Source organism: Panulirus ornatus, chromosome 11 (genome assembly GCF_036320965.1).
Source record: "Panulirus ornatus isolate Po-2019 chromosome 11, ASM3632096v1, whole genome shotgun sequence".
NCBI lineage: Eukaryota > Metazoa > Arthropoda > Malacostraca > Decapoda > Palinuridae > Panulirus > Panulirus ornatus.
In genome coordinates this window covers 42198640-42212452 of record NC_092234.1, presented here as the reverse complement: position 1 = coordinate 42212452, position 13813 = coordinate 42198640, and the positions used below count along the sequence as shown (strand labels likewise).

The 13813-nt window shown below is 40.2% G+C and overlaps 2 protein-coding genes across 10 annotated transcripts in view; one reads left to right on the top strand and one right to left on the bottom strand.

Annotated features, from left to right (window-relative positions):
- Positions 1 to 3788, top strand: part of LOC139751425 (bestrophin-4-like) — a 140182-nt gene extending 136394 nt beyond the window's left edge. For 5 of the 8 annotated variants that reach the window (XM_071666827.1, XM_071666825.1, XM_071666830.1 and 2 more), the window contains 2 exons: positions 1313 to 1445; positions 2525 to 3788. In XM_071666827.1, the coding sequence (XP_071522928.1) occupies positions 1313 to 1445; positions 2525 to 3017 (626 nt within the window). In that variant the 3' untranslated portion in view covers positions 3018 to 3788. The remainder of the gene's footprint in view (positions 1 to 1312; positions 1446 to 2524) is intronic. The other 3 variants (XM_071666828.1, XM_071666826.1, XM_071666832.1) reach the window with 2 other exon arrangements.
- The window catches only part of LOC139751427 (L-sorbose 1-dehydrogenase-like), an 87917-nt gene that overhangs the window by 38447 nt on the left and 35657 nt on the right, over positions 1 to 13813 (bottom strand). The gene's annotated exons all lie outside the window — the stretch shown is intronic.

Genomic DNA, 13813 nt, shown 5'->3' with positions numbered 1-13813 from the left:
TTTTGGAGCTGGGGGGTGGAAGTCCTCTCCTCCAGCTTTTACTTTTCCAAAAGAAGGAACAGAGAAGGGGGCCAAGTTAGGATTTTCCCTCTAAGACTTAGTCTTCTGTGCTTGACGCTACCTTGCTAATATGGAAAATGGTGAATATGTAACAAAAAGTTTTAAAAAATGTAAAAGGCTAAACTGGGAAATTTCAGCAATCATCAGCCATCATCTGTAAACATATGCCACACAACATCTTCCAAAAATGCAGCAGAATATTGTAGATAACCTTTCATACTTTGCTGTATAGAGCATCAGTATACAGAATAAATTTTCACATCTTTTATCATGATGCTGCATATTCATATTCTGTTTAATTTTTGAATATGCAGAAAAGAGAAATCTTACACTTGGCTTGTGAAACATGGGTGGTGGGTGTTTATGAACTTTTTAAAGTTATTCATGATATCCTTAAGATGGAATTACTTATCGCCTAGTTAATAATATTGTATTCAGAAGAGAACTGTAGATTGCTGGTAGGAGGAAAAACATATTTAAATGGTCATGGCCTGAGTGTGAACACCACTATCAAGTGTTATTAATATTATGTGCCAAATTATGAACTTCTTACCCAAAGGTTTAAGGGTTAGTGACCCTGGCAGTTGAAAGACGGATAGACCAAAATCCCAAATAACCAAGAGGGGCCCGAAAAGTTCTCGTATAATAAAGGTTGCCATCAAATGATGAAGGTGCTGTTTAATGGTAAACAGTTTTGTGGAGGTCACAGGCCAAATAACTGTGCTCTGTAAGAAAAATCTGTTATTGTCTAGCATCACCAGGGTATGAGTGTCTGTCACATAATCATAACATCCCCTTCCATAGGAAGAGACATGTTAAAGATCAACAAAAGTGCACATTTTTATCTTTAAGTTTATTCATTTTTTAAAGCATTTCAGCCAATGCTGAAGATACCTGTCATAGAGATCCTCTGCTATGATTCCTGCACGTTCTGTAACACCTACATACTCTGATTAATTTAGACGAGTCATAGAACAAAAACATTTAGTATGTGTAAGAGGAGATGCATTGCTATCACTCGTGAATGTTAACCTTTGTAGTTGTCTCAAATATATCTTTTTTTCCCTGATTACTTTTTGTAATCTTTGCCAGTGGTACCCATGTAGTGAAGCGTATGAAACCTTTATGCATTTGGTAGTGAATAATGCTTTCACTCATCATAATTCTTGTTTATGAATGCAATTATTTTAAATTGCCTCCACAGAAAACTGTAGTCATTAATATTGGTCAATAATTTAATAACAATTTGCAGAACTTATGCAACAAAAGAATAAAAGAGGCCGTAGCAGCATGAACCTCAAGGGATTATCAAAGATTCTTAGTCCAAGCAAGTCCATCAGTGAAGAGCCCATTGCATCATCGACATCAACTCCCATGAAACTCAGGTATGCAAAATGAATTTAAGGCATAGGCATGTGAGAAATAGTAGGTAGGAATGCCTGAAAATGCAGCACTAGAGTTGCTTTCTGCCAGTGGCATGTTAAGGGTGAGGCATTAATGGCTAAGAAGCTTAGAGCTGGGAGTGCCAAATCCACTCCCAGAAAGAGCTTAAGAGAGTTTGTGGAAATGGTTTGGACATGGAGAGGATAAGTGAGGGAAGGATGACTAGGAGGATATACATATCAGAAGTGGACACAAAAGGGAGATGAAAGGATGGAGTGAAAAATGCTTTGAAGGCTTGGGACCTGAACATGTAGGGGGGCGTGAGGCATGCAAGGGATAGAGGAAATTGGAGCGATATGGTTTACAGTGGACTAAGTGCTGTTAGTAGGCTGAAAAAAGCATATAAAGATGTCTGAGAAAATCACAGAAAAGTGAATGGCAACTAATTATGGATGGGGGATCTAGTTTTGGTGCATTATATATGATAGCTAGAGTGGATGGGAGTAAATGAGGTCATTTCCTCATCCATTCATGGCACTACCTCAGTAATGTGGGAAATGGCAAATGTATAAAAAAGTATATATCATATGCATTATTTGCATGTTTCCACATCAACACAACTATATTTATGTAAATGCACAAACCTGATCTTCATATAAAACAGAAACACAAATACAAACAAATTGTTTCATTCTAAAAATGATAATAGATGCTATATAAATCTGGCTTCACACCATGATGACATAGTTCTTTCTGTGAAGATTTACGGATGACTGTGATGTGATATTTTTTCCAGCTTAAACCTCATATGAAGCACAGAACAGTTGTTGGTGATTCTCATATGAAGCATGAAGCAGTGTAAGGGCTAAAATTCCTTGCCAATTTTTTAGACCTGATTATATCTTGAACGGAGTCTGATAAGACCTCTTACAAATCTTTGGAAAAACCTTCATTATTGTTTTTATTGCCCTCAGTGTCCAATAATTCCTTTATATTTGTAGTCAATCTTTTTCTTAATAATCTGTACTCTATCTTTGCAGTTTTTATTGAGAAAGAATCCTAATTACTTTCCCTTTTGCAGCAGCAGTGGGTGTTTTGATATAGATATATCTCATTCTGAACAACTTTCCTCTGTTGATGACCATCAGAGCAGCAGATCTACTAAACAGGATGGAGGAAGCACAAGTGAACCAGTGTCCCCAACTCACAAGACCCCAATACACCAAAGGAGGATGGCCAAGAGTCTTGCAACTCTAGATGCATCAAGCAACAAGGCTGGGAAGTCTTATTCTGGCCAACCTGTCGAACCAATTGAATTTGATGATTCATCTCTTTATAAGCCTTTTAGTGGAGACCTAAACATATTTAATGAAGGGAAAAGTCCAGTAGTCTCCTCTCCAGAGGAGCAATTTAGTCTAATGAATACAGAACAGATATCTGTAAACTCTAGTAGTGCAGAACAAGTACCACTTGCAAATACATTGGAAACAATAATCGAAGGCCCACTAGAAACTATATCAGAAGCTGACCAAGAACAGACAGTAGAAAGTAAAAAGGCTTCTTTTATATGGTGAATTAGAAATTATACAAAAAAAACAAAATTTCTACATTCAAGAAATAACTAGCCTTTCAACTGACTGATATGTGCAGAAGCAGTGTTCACTATTAAGTTAAAAGAAATTTCTGAACAATATCATGAACTTATTGATTACAGTGAAAATATTAAGTCTTTAGCCCTAAAAGTTCAAATTTGCACAAATTCACATTGCATTTCCAACAGTTAGCAATTTAATTCGATGACACAGCCTTCTTGTGAATTATGTGATATGAAGAGTGTACCTGTTTTTTTAATTTTAATTCATGTGACCGTAAAACAGTAAATATGCATAATTTTTTTAATATTTCATTTTTAGTTTTCTTTAGAATTGTTTCACTAAACTAAACTTAGTCTAAATATAAAATGATTTTTATGTTTGTTAAAAATTTATATTTTAAAACTGAAATTTATGATTATGAATTGCAAAGTTCATGATTACTGTAGTTTACTGACACATCCACTGTGATAACTTGCTCATTGCATTCTAGAACTAGATACTGTCACTTGTGCAGTAATTATTCACTATGGATTAGATAGATTTAAAAACCAAGGGCTTTATATGATAACTTTATGAAGAAATATGTTATTTGAACTTAAGAACTTTAGATTTTTTCCATTATCCTGATATCTCAGGTAACAGGCAAGAATACTTTATTTCATCCATAATTGTGATATGCTTACAAGTATACAAATTATTTGATATAAAACATGATAGTATTTTAGTTTTATAAATAATGTAACATACAGATCAGTTTGTTCTCATTCATTCTTTCATTAGAAGAAGTGTTGTGCCTGATTCCCCTATGACATTTATGTCTATAAATCTTTGATGCCTAACTGCTCCAAGAAAATTTTCCCTTGGTGGCTACAGCAGAAGTATTCAGGCTGCCCTATCCAAACAAACCTCTCTAGTATGCTTCACCTCTCTTTTACTCTCCTAGCTTCTCTCATCATTAATGGTCTCCCTTCTGTTTATCTATCTATATCTCCGGTGCCAATTTCTTCCATTGCACAGCAAAAGAATCTCCAATAGCTGATGAACTCCAGTGCTGCTCATCATTCTCTTGTGCTTTAACCTTAATTTAAGGCCACTGGCAGAGGTCAAGCCTAGTTTTTCCAAAGCTTCAACCTAATGTTCCTACTTACAACTTCTACCTAATGTTCCAACCTACTACTTCTATCTAATGCCCCCACCTTATGTTCCTACATAGTAGTTATACCTAATGTTTCTACCTTATTCTCCTCCCTTATGTTCCTACCTTCTATCTATTGCTCTTACCAATTTGCTAAAAGAAAGGGCAAGCATGGCACTTACTACAGGAAAATCTAAAGTAACAAAGAATGAGTTGTGTGACTTCAGTGTTGTCAGTGGGACAAGGAGAAATTGTATGTATGTGGACAGAATGCCAGCAGTCCATGCGAGGGTGAGACAGAAAGGACAGCTACTTGGGTCAGAAGAGTGCAACTTGACAACCACTTAGGTGCTGGCTCAATACACAGTTGTCACAACCTCCCTGGTTGGTGGCTGCCTACCAAAAACTACCTACCATAGTCTCCCTTGCTTATACCAAATTTGCAGTGGGTAAATGATAAACACATGAATTACTTCTTGCTACTCAAAATTCTCTAAGATTCACACTTAACATGGTTGGGCAAACAAACATACATTTGAAAAGAGGAAATATTATATTTGAAAATGACAGAAAAACATACTATGCCTGTCAGTGGTAATTTTTTGTTAATCTATTTTTGCAGCATCAGGATTAAATGAGTAACAGCTTCATAGAGAATGTATGGATCAGGTGTTTGCTTTGAAGAATGTATGTGAGAAATACTTTGTATGTAGCATTTATGGATCTGGAGAAGACATATGATAGAGTGGATAGAGATGCTTTGTGGAAGGTATTAAGAGTGTATGTATGGTGTGGGAGGTAAGTCGCGAGAGGCAGTGAAAAGTTTTTATCAAGGATGTAAGGCATGTGTTCCAGTAGGAAGAGAGGAAAGTGTTTGGTTCCCAGTGAATGTCAGTTTGCGGCAGGGGTGTATGATGTCTCCATGGTTGTTTAGTTTGTTTATGCATGGGATTGTTAGGGAGGTGACTGCAAGAGTTTTGGAGGAAGGAGCAAGTATGCATTCTGTTGGGATGAGAGGGCTTGGGAAGTGAGTCAGTTGTTGTTCACTGATGATACAGCACTGGTGGCTGATTTGGGTAAGAAACTGCAGAAGATGGTGACTGAGTTTGGTAAAGTGTATGAAAAAAGAAAGTTGAAAGTAAATGTGAAAAAGAGCAAGGTTGTTAGATTCAGTAGGGTTGAGGGACAAGTTAATTGGGAAGTAAGTTTGAATGGAGAAAAACTGGAGAAAGTGAAGTGTTTTAGATATCTGGGAGTGGATTTGGCAGCAGATGGAACCATGGAAGCGGAAGTGAGTCACAGGATGGGGGAGGAGGCGAAGGTTCTGGGAGCATTGAAGAATGTGTGTGGAAGACCAGAACATTATCTTGGAGAGCAAAAATCGGTATGTTTGAAAGAATAGTGGTTTCAACAATGTAATATGGTTGCAAGGCGTGGGCTATAGATAGAGTAGTGTGGAGGAGGGTGGATGTGTTAGAAATGAAATGTTTGAGGACAATATGTGGTGTGAGTTGGTTTGATCGAGTAAGTAATGAAAGGGTAAGAAAGATGTGTGGAAATAAAATGAGTGTGGTGGAGAAAGCAGAAGATGGTGTATTGGTCAAATGGAGAAAATGAATAAGGAAAGATTGACAAAGAGGATATATGTGTCAGAGGTGGAGGGAATGAGAAGTGGGAGACCAAATCGGAGTTGGAAGGATGGGGTGAAAAAGATTTTGTGCAATTGAGACCTGAATATACAGGAGGGTGAAAGGCATGCAAGGAATAGAGTGGATTGGAACAATGTGGTATACTGGGGTTTTGTGGGGTCTGGCTGTGAAAAGGGAGCTGTGGTTTCAGTGAATTACACATGACAACTAGAGACTGAGTGTGAACGAATGTGGCCTTTGTTGTGTTTTCCTAGTGCTACCTCGCACGCATGGGGGGAGAGGGGTGCCATTTCATGTGTGGTGGAGTGGCGATAGGAATGGATGAAGAATACTTCCCATGCATTCCTCACGTGTCGTAGAAGGCGACTAAAGGGGACGGGAGTGGGGGGGCCAGAAACCATCCCCTCCTTATATTTTGACTTTCTAAAAGGGGAAACAGAAGAAGGAGTCACGCGGGGAGTGCTCATCCTCCTTGAAGGCTCAGATTGGGGTGTCTAAATGTGTGTGGATGTAACCAAGATGAGAAAAAAGGAGAGATAGGTAGTATGTTTGAGGAAAGGAACCTGGATGTTTTGGCTCTGAGTGAAACGAAGCTCAAGGGTAAAAGGGAAGAATGGTTTGGGAATGTCTTGGGAGTAAAGTCAGGGGTTAGTGAGAGGACAAGAGCAAGGGAAGGAGTAGCACTACTCCTGACACAGGAGTTGTGGGAGTATGTGATAGAGTGTAAGAAAGTAAATTCTAGATTGATATGGGTAAAACTGAAAGTTGATGGAGAGAGATGGGTGATTACTGGTGCATATGCACCTGGGCATGAGAAGAAAGATCATGAGAGGCAAGTGTTTTGGGAGCAGCTGAATGAGTGTGTTAGTGGTTTTGATGCACAAGACCGGGTTATAGTGATGGGTGATTTGAATGCAAAGGTGAGTAATGTGGCAGTTGAGGGAATAATTGGTGTACATGGGGTGTTCAGTGTTGTAAATGGAAATGGTGAAGAGCTTGTAGATTTATGTGCTGAAAAAGGACTGGTGATTGGGAATACCTGGTTTAAAAAGCGAGATATACATAAGTATACGTATGTAAGTAGGAGAGATGGCCAGAGAGCATTATTGAATTACGTGTTAATTGATAGGCGCACGAAAGAGAGACTTTTGGATGTTAATGTGCTGAGAGGTGCAACTGGAGGGATGTCCGATCATTATCTTGTGGAGGCAAAGGTGAAGATTTGTAGGGGTTTTCAGAAAAGAAGAGAGAATGTTGGGGTGAAGAGAGTGGTAAGAGTAAGTGAGCTTGGGAAGGAGACTTGTGTGAGGAAGTACCAGGAGAGACTGAGTACAGAATGGAAAAAGGTGAGAACAAAGGAGGTAAGGGGAGTGGGGGAGGAATGGGATGTATTTAGGGAAGCAGTGATGGCTTGCGAAGAAGATGCTTGTGGCACGAGAAGCATGGGAGGTGGGTTGATTAGAAAGGGTAGTGAGTGGTGGGATGAAGAAGTAAGATTATTAGTGAAAGAGAAGAGAGAGGCATTTGGATGATTTTTGCAGGGAAAAAATACAAATGAGTGGGAGATGTATAAAAGAAAGAGGCAGGAAGTCAAGAGAAAGGTGCAAGAGGTGAAAAAGAGGGCAAATGAGAGTTGGGGTGAGAGAGTATCATTAAATTTTAGGGAGAATAAAAAGATGTTCTGGAAGGAGGTGAATAAAGTGTGAAGGACAAGGGAGCAAATGGGAACTTTAGTGAAGGGGGCTAATGGGGAGGTGATAACAAGTAGTGGTAATGTGAGAAGGAGATGGAGTGAGTATTTTGAAGGTTTGTTGAATGTGTTTGATGATAGAGTGGCAGATATAGGGTGTTTTGGTCGAGGTGGTGTGCAAAGTGAGAGGGTTAGGGAAAATGATTTGGTAAACAGAGAAGAGGTAGTAAAAGCTTTGCGGAAGATGAAAGCCGGCAAGGCAGCAGGTTTGGATGGTATTGCAGTGGAATTTATTAAAAAAGGGGGTGACTGTTTTGTTGACTGGTTGGTAAGGTTATTTAATGTATGTATGATTCATGGTGAGGTGCCTGAGGATTGGCGGAATGCTTGCATAGTTCCATTGTACAAAGGCAAAGGGGATAAGAGTGAGTGCTCAAATTACAGAGGTATAAGTTTGTTGAGTATTCCTGGTAAATTATATGGGAGGGTATTGATTGAGAGGGTGAAGGCATGTACAGAGCATCAGATTGGGGAAGAGCAGTGTGGTTTCAGAAGTGGTAGAGGATGTTTGCATCAGGTGTTTGCTTTGAGGAATGTATGCGAGAAATACTTAGAAAAGCAAATGGATTTGTATGTAGCATTTATGGATCTGGAGAAGGCATATGATAGAGTTGATAGAGATGCCCTATGGAAGGTTTTAAGAATATATGGTGTGGGAGGCAAGTTGTTAGAAGCAGTGAAAAGTTTTTATCGAGGATATAAGGCATGTGTACGTGTAGGAAGAGAGGAAAGTGATTGGTTCTCAGTGAATGTAGGTTTGCGGCAGGGATGTGTGATGTCTCCATGGTTGTTTAATTTGTTTATGGATGGGGTTGTTAAGGAGGTGAATGCAAGAGTTTTGGAAAGAGGGGCAAGTAGGCAGTCTGTTGTGGATGAGAGAGCTTGGGAAGTGAGTCAGTTGTTCGTTGATGATACAGCGCTGGGGGCTGATTCATGTGAGAAGCTGCTGGTGACTGAGTTTGGTAAAGTATGTGAAAGAAGAAAGTTGAGAGTAAGTGCGAATAAGAGCAAGGTTATTAGGTACAGTAGGGTTGAGGGTCGAGTCAATGGGGAGGTAAGTTTGAATGGAGAAAAACTGGAGGAAGTGAAGTGTTTTAGATATCTGGGAGTGGATTTGGGAGTGGATGGAACCATGGAAGCGGAAGTGAATCATAGGGTGGGGGAGGGGGCGAAAATCCTGGGAGCCTTGAAGAATGTGTGGAAGTCGAGAACATTATCTCTGAAAGCAAAAATGGGTATGTTCGAAGGAATAGTGGTTCCAACAATGTTGTATGGTTGTGAGGCGTGGGCTATGGATAGAGTTGTGCGCAGGAGGGTGGATGTGCTGGAAATGAAATGTTTGAGGACAATATGTGGTGTGAGGTGGTTTGATCGAGTAAGTAATAGTGGGGTAAGAGAGATGTGTGGTAATAAAAAGAGTGTGGTTGAGAAGAGGGTGTTTTGAAATGGTTTGGTCACATGGAGAGAATGAGTGAGGAAAGATTGACCAAGAGGATATATGTGTCAGAGGTGGAGGGAACGAGGAGAAGTGGGAGACCAAATTGGAGGTGGAAATATAGAGTGAAAAAGATTTTGAGTGATTGGGGCCTGAACATGCAGGAGGGTGAAAGGCGTGCAAGGAATAGAGTGACTTGGAACGATATGGTATACTGGGGTCGACGTGCTGTCAATGGATTGAACCAGGGCATGTGAAGCATCTGGGGTAAACCATGGAAAGTTGTGTGGGGCCTGGATGTGGAAAGGGAGCTGTGGTTTCGGTGCATTATTGCATGACAGCTAGAGACTGAGTGTGAACGAATAGGGCCTTTATTGTCTTTTCCTAGCGCTACCTCACACACATTGGGGGGGGGGGGGGTTATTTCATGTGTGGCGAGGTGGCGATGGGAATGAATAAAGGCAGGCAGTATGAATTATGTACATGTGTATATATGTATATGTCTGTGTGTGTATATATATATATATATATGTGTACGTTATGATGTATAGGTATGTATATTTGCGTGTGTGGACGTGTATGTATTTACATGTGTATGTGGGTGGGTTGGGCCATTCTTTCGTCTGTTTCCTTGCGCTACCTCGCTAACACGAGAGACAGCGACAAAGCAAAATAAATAAAAGTAAATGTAACAATGTGAACAGTTGGGTTTGAAATTTATTTTCATTTTATATTTATTTTATTATACTTAATCGCCATCTCCTGCGTTAGTGAGGTAGCACAAGGAAACAGACAAAAGATTGGCCCAACCCACCCACATATACATGCATATACATAAATGGCCACACGCACACATATACATACACAGACATATACTTACATACTCATGTACATATTCATACTTGCTGCCTTAATCCATTCCCGTCAGCATCCCGCCACACATGAAATACCATCCTCCAGCGAAGTAGCGCTAGGAAAAAACAAAAAAGGCCACATTCATTCACACTCAGTCTCTAGCTGTCATGTGTAATGCACCGAAACCACAGCTCCCTTTCCACATCCAGGCCCCACAAAACTTTCCATGGTTTACCCTAGACGCTTCACATGCCTTGGTTTAATCCATTGACAGCATGTCGGCAACATCGTTCCAGTTCACTCTATTCCTTGCACACCTTTCACCCTCCTGTATGTTAAGGCCCCGATCACTCAAAATCTTTTTCACTCCATCCTTCCACCTCCAATTAGGTCTCCCACTTCTCGTTTCCTCTACCTCTGACACATATATCCTCTGTCAATCTTTCCTCACTCATTATCTCAATGTGACCAAACCATTACAACACACCCTCTTTACTCTCAACCACACACTTTTTATTACCACACATATTTCTTACTCTTTCATTACTTACTTGATCAAACCACCTCACACCACATGTTGTCCTCAAACATTTCATTTCCAACACATCCACCCTCCTTTGCACAACCCTATGTATAGCCCATGCCTTGCAACCATATAACATTGTTGGAACCACTATTCCTTCGAACATACCCATTCTTGCTCTCCGAGATAATGTTCTCGACTTCCACACATTCTTCAACGCCCTCAGAACCTTCACCCCCTCCCCAACCCTGTGACTCACTTCTGCTTCCATGATTTTATCCTCTGCAAAATCCATTCCCAGATATCTAAAACACTTCACTTCCTCCAGTTTTTCTCCATTCAAACTTACCTCCCAATTAACTTGTCCCTCAACCCTACTGAACCTAATAACCTTGCTCTTATTCACATATACTCTCAGCTTTCTTCTTTCACACACTTTACCAAACTCAGTCACCAATTTCTGCAGTTTCTCACCCCAATCAGCCACCAGCACTGTATCATCAGCGAACAAAAACTGACTCACTTCCCAAGCCCTCTCAGCAACAACAGACTGCATACTTGCTCCTCTCTCCAAAACTCTTGCGTTCACCTCCCTAACCATCCCATCCAGAAACAAATTAAACAGCCATGGAGACATCATGCACTCCTGCCACAAACTGACATTCACTGGGAACCAATCACTTTCCTCTCTTCCTATTTGTACCCCTACCTTACATCCTTTGTAAAAAATTAAGGTGCAAAGAGGGTATGATTTCCAGCCCACTGCCAACTCCTGCCCCCTTTTAGTCACCTTTTGTGACTCTCGGGTATTATGTGGAAAGTATTCCTTTTCACGTATCCCCAGGGCAATATAATGCATTCTGCAAGTCCTCAGGCACCTCATACAAATCTTTAATAATCTAATTAGCCAATCAACAACACTTAACCCCCTTTCCTTAGGAACCCAATCGAAATCCTCTCCACACCTGCCACTTCATCATACTCCATGTTATGAAAGGTTTTCACTATTTCCTCCCCTTTCACCTCCTCACCAATCACCATGAGTCTCACTATACATGCCACTTCCTCCGAAATACAGGTACACCACCGATTTTCCGGCAACTGATGGTTCAGCACCTCCTTTAGTCCTGACAAAATTACATGAGGGAACTTGAAATTACCACAGCCAACAGACTAGTTTACTGGGCAGCCACAGATGGCACTGTGTGTAGGGTGCACTTATTTACATTCTTTGCACTGCACATGGTGGGGATACCACAATTCTGTGAGATTCTTGGCTTCTCTTGCTTAAATTTAAAACCCTAGCTATGGCTTCTAAGACATATGAGAGTATCAGTCGTGGTGTCAAACATAAACACCAGTCCATATCGATCCAAGATAAAGTAGAACTGTTGAAAAAATGGACCGTGGTGTTTCAGTGCATAAGCTGTGTGACATCTACAGTATTGGTTCATCAACTGTTTATGATATAAAGAAGTAAAGAGAGAAAATATTGAAATTTTATGCAGACAACGATTCCAAGAAGCAAATGATCAGAAAAACTATGAACTGACGGTAAGAGTACTGAGCACAATTGAGTGATGACGCAATGGTTTTGACAGGGTCGGAGTGATGGAGTGGACTTGTCAGATAGCATGATAATGGACTAGGCTAAGTTGTTCCATAAAGAACTTAAATTACAACATGAGCATGACTATAGTGAAGGATGGATTCAAAGATTCAAGAAGTGTCATGGAATTTCCACAAATAAAGTGTGCGGTGAAAAGCGGTCTGCAAAACACAAAGGAGCTGCTGAGTATGTGGACCAATCTGCAAAACTCATAGCTGATGAGCACCTCAGTCCTGAGCAGGTGTATAATGTATTTCATTTATTTATTTAATTTACATTTAATAGTTGTTTAACTTCAATTTCTAGCAGTCCATGGTATACTTTAGACACATGGGAGATGTATAATTAGTGGGTAGAGGTGTGTTGATGAATTATTATTATTATGTGACCACGGCTGGTCTGTGGGTTATTCGGCAAGGCTTTGGAACCAAGAGTGCCAGAAAATCGGTGATGTATCTGTACACCTCAGAAGCATCTAATCTATTCAGTATTCTTGTTAAACACCCATTCCAACTCTTTTTCACCTCTTCTTTACCAGTCAGCACTTCCGTATCTGGTTTCCTCACTGTTGCTCCTAATTATCCCCTTTGTTCTCACAATATTCACCGTCCACATTTTCATTTTCTCTATGAAATTCATTGTTACTCTCTTACATCACCTCTTATTTGCTTACTTTTTCATAACTTTTACTTTCTCTTGAGTACCTTCTGCTTTCTCTTGTATTCCTTCCCTACAGATACCATCCATACACATCCCTTTTCTCATTTACTACAGAAGCAACTTCCTCATCCTACCTCTCACTACCCTTTCTCATACATCATCACACCTGCAAACTGCACACCACCTACAAAAATAGGCATCACTTCCCCTAATACCTTCACCTTCCCTTGCTGAATTTTGTACTTAAAAAAAAAATTCAAAACTTGCTTAACAACCAATAAATAATTACAGTGATAAAAAGTTGACAAACAAAATTGTAATCAGTAAAAGTCTACCATATCATGACTGTTTGCTACTCAAGTAGAAAATTTATCACAAATTCATCAGGAGTAGGAGTTAATTGCAAATTAAAGACAATTTTTTTTTGCATGGAAAGAAGACAAAAATGATTGGACTAACTGTGATCATGAAAGTCTCCAGCTCAACTGCTACTAATCAAAGCACCCTATATCAGATGCTGCATGTGATCATGAGAGTCTCCAGTCCGACTGCTACTACTCACAGCATGCTATATCAGGTGTTGCTTGTAAGTTGTTGAACAAGAGAAGGTGATCAAGTGGTGGTATGGGATGTGAATCAAGGTAAGTGGTTAGGTACATGGTTCAAGCAAGGTGCTGTGGGGTGTGGATCAAGAGTTGGGATGAGGAAAGTAGATCAAAAGAGGGAATATAGAGTGTAGACCAACTGGTGTGGAGTGTGGAACATGAGAGTGTGTGGGTAGTGGATCAAGAATGGAAGTGTGGAGTGTGCATTGAGAAAGCTAGTGTAAAGTGTAGGTCGAGACAGATGTGGGGTACGAATCAAGAATACTGTGGAATGTAGAGCAAGAATGCTGGTATGGGGTATGGGTGTGCATTGAGAGAGATTGCATGGGGTGTAGATCATGATAGGTGATGATAAGAAGGTGATGGGGGATGCTGATCAAGAAAAATGTGGGGATGTGGATCAAGAGGTACATTTTGTATGTAGATCAAGAGGTGGAGTGGATCACAACAGCAAGTGTGGGGTGTGGATCAAGAGCAGGTAAGAATCATGAGAGGTGGTGTGGGGGTGGATCACGACAGACTGTACCAGCCTGCCTCAATAGTGGCATTCAGGC